Source organism: Puma concolor, chromosome E1, assembly GCF_028749965.1.
Source record: "Puma concolor isolate L17-30 chromosome E1, mPumCon1.1.hap2, whole genome shotgun sequence".
Taxonomy (NCBI): Eukaryota; Metazoa; Chordata; class Mammalia; order Carnivora; family Felidae; genus Puma; species Puma concolor.
In genome coordinates, this window is record NC_141680.1 from 13,882,023 (window position 1) to 13,892,658 (window position 10,636).

General features: G+C 50.2%; 1 protein-coding gene across 1 annotated transcript in view; it reads left to right on the forward strand.

Moving 5' to 3' along the window:
• The window catches only part of CAMKK1 (calcium/calmodulin dependent protein kinase kinase 1), a 28,869-nt gene extending 26,714 nt beyond the window's left edge, over positions 1 to 2,155 (forward strand). The window contains exon 16 of the mRNA XM_025915670.2: positions 121 to 2,155. Within this exon, the coding sequence (XP_025771455.1) occupies positions 121 to 193 (73 nt within the window). The 3' untranslated portion in view covers positions 194 to 2,155. The remainder of the gene's footprint in view (positions 1 to 120) is intronic.
• Positions 2,156 to 10,636: the final 8,481 nt, after the last annotated feature.

Sequence of the window (10,636 nt, forward strand, 5' to 3'; positions counted from 1 at the left end):
TAGGGGGACGTGGCTGAGAAATTGTGGAAAGTAATGGCTGTGTGAGTATGTGTGAGAGTGTCTTCCTGAGTGCGTGTTCTGACCCCTGAGGTCCCTCTGCCCGTGGTGTCCCCTGAACAGGAAAGACAGGTGTGGCGAAGGGGGCAAGAGCCTGGAGCTCCCCGGCGTTCAAGAAGATGAGGCTGCATCCTGAGCCCCTGCATGCGCCCAGGGCCGCCGGCAGCACGCTCATCCCACGCCTCCAAAGGCCCACTGCCCTCATGCCGACAGTCGCCCCTGCGGGCAGGGGGCTGAGGACTGTGGCCCCTCTTCCGGCCCTCCTCCTTCTATCATGCTGCATGACCTCAGCGCGCAAGTCCAGGGACAGGACTGGAATGTTTGTCATCTGGGGCTTGGGGGGTGGGGCTCCCATAAGGCCTTTCTCCTTATCCTGGCTCTCCCTGATGGGATCCATCCTATGGGAAAGAGAGGTACCCATGGTGCCTTAGAAACGCCACCTGGCTGCTTGGCAAGGCAGGAGGTAGGAAACCAAGGTAGCAGGTGGAGTCCTGGCTTACCACCATAGCAGAGACCGCCCACGGGGAGCCAGGCGGGCCTGGCTCACTGCCTCATGCGCATGGAGAGCTGTACCTTGCCCACCTCAGAGGGGGTCCTGCCGGAACTCTTGTCTACTGAGAATGCTGACATGGAGGCTCTGAGCCCTCAGTGGATATTCCTAGGCCTCAGGGAGGCAGGGGCCAGCATTGGAGAATTCAGATTCCTTTTTTGCCGTCTTTTACTTTTGTTTTTAATGTCAGGAGTGGAGTGGTGTAAAAGCCTGCTTGGGAACACCTAGAAAGCTCTCCTACAGCTTTGGGTGGTTCCTGGCACACTCCTCATTATTTGGCAGCCAGGTGGGATGGACTGACCTTCCTTGATTTTGTCACACTCGGCGCCACCGGGAGAATGGGTTAAATGAAAGCTTCCGGCAGGGGCCTGAGCCAGGAGCACCCACCTTCCCTGCCCACTTTACTCCCTCCCCGTGTGGCTCCCCTGTAGGAGAGACACCAGGGGCTGGCCGACCAAAGGCCCTGGACTCACAGGGCTGTGGCCTTGCAGATGCTGATGTAACTGGAATCCAATCTCCGACCCTACACTGGCCTACCCATCTGGCCCCAGAAGCTGCCCTCACGTTCCTACAATGAAGGACAAACTGCCCAGGTTGGAGGCAGCACTGGAAGCGGGACCCTGGTGGGGTGTGCATGCTGGCAGGTGGCCACAGAGAGGTGGGCCTCCTGCCACTGCCTCACCCCAAAGACGGTTGACATTCGGCCTGCTCAGAGCTGGTGCGCTGGAGCATGTGTGTGGACCTGGCCATGCTGGGGCAGACTTTATCTTCTCCCTGGGATCTGTGCCTGGTTGGCTTGGCACTTACTGACCAAATGCTCAAGAGATTGACCCCAAAGGAAAATAAAGCAGGACTCAGATACCTCCCCTGAAAACATGGGCTAAACACGGGATTTCAGTTGCCTCCGTGGGGTTCTTACTGCAGGAAGGCGGGCACTGAGAAGGAAAGGGAGGCTGGGCTGGAGGAGTGTCTGTGTCCTGTTCATCTTTGTGCCTGTGGGTATGTGTCGCGCCTCCACGCACACACGCATGTGCGTGCCCATCTGCTGCACACAGCACACCTGCATGTCTCGCACTGGCACGTGCATCTGTAATATAGTTTCTATGTGTCTTTAAGGCTATGAGCAGAATGTGGCCCATTGTCAATGGGCCCACATTTCTCCCTGGCCCCTCTGCACTAAGGCATTGTAACCCAGGGCTTAAACAATAATTCGATACTGTTTTTAAGAACACTTTTTCAGAGTTCATGGGAGGCTAATCACAGATCCACAAGTTTCCTTGAGCATCTCTACACTGGGGCCCAGAGGGTGGGAGTTTCAGGGGCCTACATCGATTGGACGTGCCCTCGCAGACCTCAAAGGTGGGCCTGGCTTCATTGCCCACGTGAGCCTGGATGGGGTGCTTACCGCATCACTGAAGGTTTGGGTTGGCATTATTGCTTTTGAATGTAGCACAAATGATAAACAAACTCCATAAGAGTGTTTAAAAAATTAACTTCCCAGGAAGTGAGTTAAAAACAATAAAAGCCCTTTCTTGAGTTAAACAACAACGACAACAACAAACTGTGTGTACATTTTCAACATCGGGATGTGTGCTCTTTCTCACCAGCTGGATCGCTGGCTTTGCTAGTTTTTCTGCAAGGGGCTGAAAAGGACAGTGGTGAGAGGCGCTCTGGATGGAGGCGAGAAAGAGGAAAGGAGGGAGAGGGAGGGAGAAAGACTGGCTCTGGAGGGTGAGGAGCTACAGTCCAGGATGTGGCTCAGGCTCTGGAGCAGGTTCTGCTGCCCCTCCTTGGGAAGAACACGATGTTTAGGAGCCAATGGGCTGCCCATGTTTCACAGGGGCCCAGGGAGCCCAAGGTCGGGTCCTTGGGAGCCATCCCACTCCTCATAGGGCAAAAGTCCCAGTGGAGCATCACGGAGTCTCTGTGACATGAGCCTAGTGTCTTTACTGTGGCCCCTTGGCCTTGAGCACTGCTATGGGCTCTCTGGACCCTGCAGCCTCCTGCTCATAGTAGCCCCCCATGGCCATCATGAACAGTCATCATTGAGGCCAGACAGCCTTGAGCTTGAATCCAAGCTTTTGTTTTAATAGCTCTGTGCGACCTTTGGCAAGCCATCGGAGGAGAGGAGTCTTGGTTGTCTTATTGGTAGAATGTGGAGAACAGCAGCACCTCCTCGGGGGGTTCTTGTGACATTAGATGAAGTCCTGGTGCCAAGCATCTGATACAGTGCTGTGTATCTAGTAAGGACTCAGCAAGGGAGGGTCTTAAAAAGAAGTTTCTGTCTCTGGAGCTGCCCGGAACCAGCCTTCATGACTATGGGCTCAGCTTAATCCTGCATGATTGGTATTTACCCGTCTGTGGAGTTCCCAGCTGGGTAAAACTGGAGCCCACCAGGAGACCAAGCCAAAGGCTACCCAGCCTGGGGATCAGTTTTTCCGTCTGAGGAATAGATACCAAAGTTTCTCCTGCATGTTTTCTGGTCATCCTGTGACGGTCCCATGAGGGACTGTACCAAGCCCTCTACGAGAGGGACACTGGTAGCCAGGCAGAAGTTTCCCAAATGCCGAGACCAGTAAGTAGATCTGTTCCCAGTTCTTCCCCACCATCTCTCACTTCCTCACTGATCTGGCCTTGGTCCTTAGGACTCCAATCCATCCTCTCACTGCCTGCCAGAGCAATCTTCAGGCACCAACCTGGCCATACTCCTCCCTCTCAGAACCCTACCATGCTCCTCCAGTTTGAGGCCCCTGCCATCAACCCTGCTACCCTCTCCGGATGGTTTCCTAACCATGCCCCACACTCCATTGAGTCCTTACTCCCCACAGCTCTCCAGACCCACCCACTTCTCTAGCACACCACCTTCCCTCATCCCTGCCTTTGTTTGTCAAAGTCAGTCCCACCTTCAAGGGGTTGGTTCATCCCTGGCATCGGTCACCAAGCCCTGGGCCTGGGTACGACAGGCCAAATCATGCATAAGAGCTTTGAATAGGACCACAGGTGCATGACACCATTTCCCCACAAGGACAACCACTCTAGGAGGCACACCGTGGTAGGGAAACTGAGGCTCAGGAAATAGTGTCTCGCTCCGTCACATGGCAAGCCAGAGAAGAGCCAGACTAGAGCCCAGGTCCCCAGCCCACCCACCCCACCCAGGTCTTCCCACATCAGCTGCCAGGAAAATGGAGAACCCTGCACAGGGTAAGGACATCTAGGAAAACCAGAGACAGAGGCTGTACTTCTAAGCCTAAACACAGGGGAGCTGAGCTGAGGCCAGTGGTGTCCAACTGAAGGCCCGGGGCCAGTCTGGGGTTTGCCCTTGGAGCGCCCTGATTACGTGCAGAGAATCTCTTTGGGCTCTGGGACCCATGGGCACTTTGGTATCTGATCTCCCCAATGCTTATTATCCTATGTGGTCTCAGTCTAAGGTAGAAGAGGGAGGAGTGCTCAAGGCTACTGCGGGTTCCAATTTTCCCAGGGGGACACCCAGACATATACTGGGACCCATATAAGCACCCCACAGATAATGGAGTCTCTTACACACAAACACACACATGCCTGCACACCCTTTGGGCAAACAAGCAGGCCTGCTTCTTGGGCCATTGGGACCCTGCCGAGAGCGGCCAGGGGAGCCATGCAGTGGGTGGCACTGGACTCTGGGGATCAACTGAGGCCCAGAAGGGTCTGGAGAAAGGCTTGTTCTCCCTCTCACCGGCAGTACAGAGCCCTGGTCTGCAAGGACTCCCTGCACCACTCCAGCCCCCTGGTGGACTGGGTGGCCATGGCTTAAATGACCATCTTCTTCCCAGGTCCCCTCCCCCATACATACACAGACCTGGCTTTGCCCTCTGGGATCTCAGACCCATTTATTTCTCCAGCTAGGACAACCCAGGGAACAAAGTCCGTATCCTCTCATTCTCCAGGGCAGCTGCCAATCCCCTCCCAGGTTAAGCTGACCAGTTTGTCATTAGCCCATCCCAGCTTTGTGGTCAGCCTCCCTGCCCTCCCCACTGCCTGGGCCCCCACCATCTCCAAGTCACCTCCTCTAGGAATCCATCCCTGGTCCATAGCCCCCGAGACACCCTTGGTATGTGGTCTGGTGTCCAGTCCTCCCACAAGACTGGAATCAGGGCCCAGGAATTGCAACCTCATCCACTGGCTGAGTCACTTTCTCAACTTATATCTGCCCATTGACTGTTTCACCATGATGAAGACCGTTCAAAAAGCATCTCTCAGCTGAATCACAAGATGGGGCCTTCCCTCTGGGAGCCCCATTCTCTCCACCTGATCTGTAATGAGGCCTTTCTCTGGCCTGTATATCTCTGGCTTTTTCCAGTTCCCTGTTGCTGCTCCTCAGCCTAGCAAACTAGCTCAGGACTCCCCTGTAGCTATAACCCAGATTTCCACCCCTTTGGCTTTCCAAAGGCTACTGCCCCACACTCCAGGATATGTGGGAGGAAGCCCCTCCTGCTTTCTCTCTCAGATGCCCTCTGCTGTGGCTCTTTCTTTCCTGTTACTGACTGGCTCACTCTGCCCCATCCCCTGCAAGATCAGTCACTTTCTTAGCCGTGGTCCTTGCAATTGGCTGCTGCTGTCTGCATTGAGGATCTTGTGACATTCCCCTCCCTGCCCCGCCCCCCCCCCCCCCCCCCGCAGACGTTTGGTCTCCTCAAGAGCCCCCCCCCCACCCCCCATGGCCTGGACAGGGCTCTATGCTGAAGGAACAGAAAGGGAACAATGCGGAGCTGCAACACAGGAAGAAGCTGGTTAAACCTGTACACTTGGTCTCCCCCAGAGTCCAAGGGACCATCCCTAAGGTTCTGGGGCCTTCACAAAAGAGGATCCCCTCGCCGTTCCCATCTCCTTTTAGGCAAGGCGTGCCAATATCCACCCACCTTCCTGGGAAACCTGCCTCAGAGCTGAGAGAGGGCTCCCAGCTGCCGTCTCCCCCTCCCATTCCCAATTCAGTCTAGATAGTAGTTATCAACATGCCTACATGCCAGGATCTCCTAGGGAACTTTGAAAACACCCTGATGCCTGGGCTCAACCCTCAGAGATCTGATTTAACTGGTCTGGGAGTCATGATTTTTTTTTTTTTTTTTTTAATTAATAGACTGTATTTTTTGGAACGTTTTAGGCTTACAGAAACTTTGAAAGGAAAAGTACAAAGAGAGTCCCCTGTTATACCCTCTCAACTTCCTCTCTGGCCTCCCAGTTTCCCCTGTTAGTAACATCTTGCTTTAGTGTGGTACATTTGTCACAAATGGTGAGGCAGTACGGACACATCGTCATTAACTAAAGACCACAGTTGAGAGTTTACTCTGTGTTGTACATTGTATGAGTTTTGACAAATGTATAATATCATGTCTCCATCCTTACAGTTTGGTCCAGAATAGTTTCACTGCCCTAAGAATCCCCCATGTTCCACCTGTCTATCCCTCCCTCCCCCCACCCTCACCCCTTACAAATCCCCAACCCCTGGCAACCACTGTCTTTTTACTGTATCCATACTTTTGCTTTTTCCAGAATGTCAGAGAGTTGGAATCATACAGTATGTAATCTTTTCAGCTTCCTAGCTTCCAATCTTTTCAGTTGATTTTTAAGTTTCTTCATCAGTTTTAATTGAGATGTAATTGCCATTTAATATAGTATGTTTAAGGTGTACAACATATTGATTTGATACATTTGTACTACAATATGACTGCCATTGTAGCATTAGCTGACACCTCTGTCTCTTCACATACTTATCATTTCTTCTAGTGGTGGAAACAGTTAAGATCTAGTCTCTTAGAAAGTTTAATCTTTATAATAGTTTTGTTTTCTATAATCACTGTACCATGTATTACATCTCCAAAACTTATTTATCTACCAGTTGCAAGTATGTATCCTTACCTAGGTGATTTTAACAAACAGTGATGGTTGACATGGATAGCCCTGGTCTAGAATTTGGTAAAGATGGGTAGTAGATCTGTTGCTCCATGCTTCTAAATATAATGTGGACAAAAGTCTCACTTTCTTTAGGTATGTCCATCCATTCACCCATCCATCCATCCATCCATCCATCCATCCATCCATCAATCCATCCATCGTTTCAGTATATGTCCAGGGCCTTCTATGACTAGACACTGACTTAGACACTCAGCTAAATCAACACTATTCCTGCCCTCATGGCTCTCACAGTCTATTGCAGGCAACAGACATTAATCAAGTTGCCACGCATGTGTGTGGATGATTTTGAACTGACATGAGTGCTGTATAGGAAAGGCTTGTTGTGGTGGCTTTCTAAGAGTAGTTAGGGAGGTTTCCCAGAGAAAAGGAGGTTCCAGCTGAGATCTGAAGTTGAGGAAGAACTAACTAGGCCAAGGGGGAGGAAAGAAAGCTCCAAACAGAGATCCGGTTGTGCAAGAATCCTGTGGTAAGAGGGAGCATGGTGCTTACCAACTGAAGCGGAGATGTTGGGAGTGAGGAGAACAGTGCAAAGTGAAGCTGGAGGGGAGGCAGACCTGGATAATGTGTATTGAAAGGATCAGTCTGGCTATAGTGTAGAGGAGGCATAAGGGTGAAGAAATCAGAAAAACAGAGAAATCGGGGGGCGGGGGGGAGGGGGGAAGGCCACTGCAGTGTCCAGACAAGATAGGATACAATGATAGCTGGGATGGAAATAAGCTGAGGAGCAGTAGCCAACAGGATGCAAAGAAGCAGACGGACATGAGGGAGACGTAGGAAGCAGAGGTGCCTTGAGATATTCAAGGGAAGATGTGCGGTAGGTAGTTAGACATGTGGATCTGGAGCTTGGAGGAGAGGGGAGAACCAGAGATGGAGATGTGGGTGTCCTTGGAGTATGGTTGGCAGTGGAATTGGAAGCCATGGATGTGATAAGATGGCCTAGAGTGTGAGCGTGGGGTGAGAAGAAAGAGGGTCTAGAATTGACCCATGGAGGACTGGATAAAGAGGAAGAACCCAAAAAGGCATTGGAGCAGGAGGGGCAGGGAAGGTGAAAAAGAAAAACCAAGTGTGGCTTTATAATGGAAGAGTGTGTGCAGTTTCAAGAACTAGGGAGTTGCCATCAGTGTCCATGAGGCTGAATGGTCAAGTCAGATGGAGAAAATGAGGGATGATAGTCCTTTCAAGAATTCAGCTGTGTAGCAGGTTGGGGGACATGGATACAACCCCCTCACCAGGGCCAGCTGCCTCATAACCTTTCTTTTAACCGTGGAAATTTTTCCTTAACTAACAACCTGTACATGTTCCAAGGATAGACATGAACTTGGGGGTGTGGAGCATGAGGTTATGTTTGCCCAATTTAAAACAGCATTAAAGAACATCTCTGAATAGGCATCACATCAGGTCAGTGGGCCATGTTACCAGTTCTCGGGTAGCATTTGATTTCACCTTAGAAGCTTATATTGCCTTTTAATGGCTTTTCCTTTTGTTACCCTAGGAGAGGTATGCTTCTATTATTTTTATTCCCCTCATCCCTGAATGGGAGAGAAAGAAAGGAAAGGGTGTGGCCAACTTCAGTCAAAGAAAAAAAAGAAAGTGAATTCTATAGAACACCCTGTTAATATCCTCCCTTGTCTCCTAGCCTCCATCTTCACAAACTTTTCAAAAGAGTCATCCATAACTTCTCACATTGCACCATTAATGTACCTTCCCCTTCATGGACATTGGTCTCCTCAAGGTCACCAACAGTCAACAAACCTCTAGACCCAAGCCAAGTTCCACCACATTTGCCAGTTGATCATTTCCTTCGTGGAACTCCCTATCCTGTCTGTCCCAATGTCCCACTTCCCTGGTTTCCTCTGTTAATAAAAAAATCATCCAGACTTGGACATAGGAAAAAGGAATAGGAAAAAGAACTACACTGATGTCCTCTCAGTGTAGTGTCAGGTGTTGTCCAACCTGCCAGTTCAGCTGGCGATCACCTGATTTTCTAGGGATGTGTATCTTTGCTTGACTTCTGACTTATTATTGATTAGGGTATTTTACAACTCTGTAAGTGTAGAGACTAATTTTTAGGAGACTTATAATGAGTAAATAATTCTTGTCCAATAGCAATGTAGATATTTTCTGCCTGGTAGAAAATGGAACCCCAAAGGTTGCACTTTCTTGCCTTGTGGGGCATTAACCTGTCTTGTTAAGTTCATTTCAGTATTCCTTTGACCAAATCTGTATTCATTCTCAAATTCTCTTTTGAACAAGTCTTAATATCTTATTGATGTCCTCATTCATTAACCAGTGAATAAAAACTTTGACATGTGTTCATTTTATACGTAAGTCATGTTTTTTGACTTTTTTGAAAATTATTCTTTACCCCTCCTAATTCTGTGGCTCCACCACAGCAGGCTAACACTGAGGACAGAAGTGAAGGTGGTGAGGTGGGGATAAATTATGTGAACCCAAAAAGGATAGGCACAAAGGGCTTTCCTGGTAGGAGTCTAGGAACCTTGATGTTTGCCTGATGCCCTGGCTTGCTCTGGATTACTAATTCTCCTGCCAGCTAGAGCTCCGCCAGGGGACTGGTTTTCCTCTGAACTGTGCTGAACTGCAATGCCTGGATCCTCAAGCAAGAAGACTCCTATGCTGAAGGGAGAGGGCCTACCCAGCTCTATGTGCTGGCCTCCTGAGGCCAAAGTTGAGGAAGGATTGCTTCCTCCTCTCCCCATCCCTCTCCCCTTCAGGCCTAAAAATAAGTGTAACGGTGGGGTCTGTAACTGTCACCCAAAGCTGGCCACTCCAAGCAAAAAATGTCTTTGAAATGTTCTTAAAAATGCATGCATATGCATTCCATGCATTCAATCCAGTGTTGTAACTATTGTCGCCAAGCAAAACTAGCCCTCTAAAGAGCCCCATCTTGTGTTCGTGCTGCGATACAGCCCACATTTAAGAAAAACTTTGATATGTTGTACCCCTTCCGTTGGGTCCTGCATCTACATACATCATGTAACCCTCACAATCTCCTTTGAGGGGAGGTAAGAAATATTGTCCCATTTTACTGAAGATTTTTGAAGGGTTAAGTGGCTTGGCCAAAGTCACACATGGTGCAAGGGGCAGAGCCAGTCGGTTTGGAACCCAGGTGTGTCTGATGCTGATCATATTCTCCCTTGGTTTATAATTATTTGTTCCTCCACCGTCAGAGCTGGTAGGGCCTGGGAGACCGTAGGAATCCACCTACGCCCTCTTCAGATGGGAAGATAGGGCCCAGTTAGGGGCCAGAACTAGACCAAGGTAACACAGGGAGAAAGGTGAAAAATCAGGACTCAAAGCAAAAACTGACCAGTGGTGCCCTCTGGAAGCCTAGAGGACTCTCCCTGTCTCCCGACCAGGCTGTTAGAAATGTTGCAAGAAACCATGCTCAGGAATTTACAGTGGACTGAGCCTTGGGGAGTCAAGAAATTGGGGGTCAAGCTCTGGGCTTTGGGCAGTTCATTACCCTCTTGGAGTCTCAATTTTTATGCATGTAAAATGGGCCAATTATTGGGAGACTTGAAAGAGACAAAGGTTCTCAAGATAAGTATGTTGTAAACCTACATATTGCCCAGAAGTGATAGACCAAGGCTTTCTCTGGGCTCTGGAGCCAGACTTGGTAGGCTCAGGTTCAGGTTTTATTCCTTAAATAAACCCTTGGGTAAATTTCTATGCCTCAGTTTCCTCATATGTGAAAGGGTAATAATAACACCTATTCAATAGAGTTGTATGATTTCAAGCACTTGGAACACTGACATGTAATGCTCTCTCAGTAAAATTGCCTTTTCTAACAGGTTTACTGCTCAAGGCATAGCTATTCTCTCAGAGCGGACTACACCAATCTCCTTCAGGCCCCGCCCCCTCCAGCAGGCCCCGCCCACGTCTTCACTCGAGCCCGCCTTCTCTTCACCAGGTCCCGCTCCATCTGTCCTGGGTTTCTCCTGCCACCAGGGGGCGGCAGCGCTGAGTGGGGGGGCCTTCCAGCCGAAGCAGGTGACACTCTAGGGAGCAGCGGCGGCTGCTCTATAGCCAGTGGCGGCGGCGCTCTAGCCGGCGGGTGTG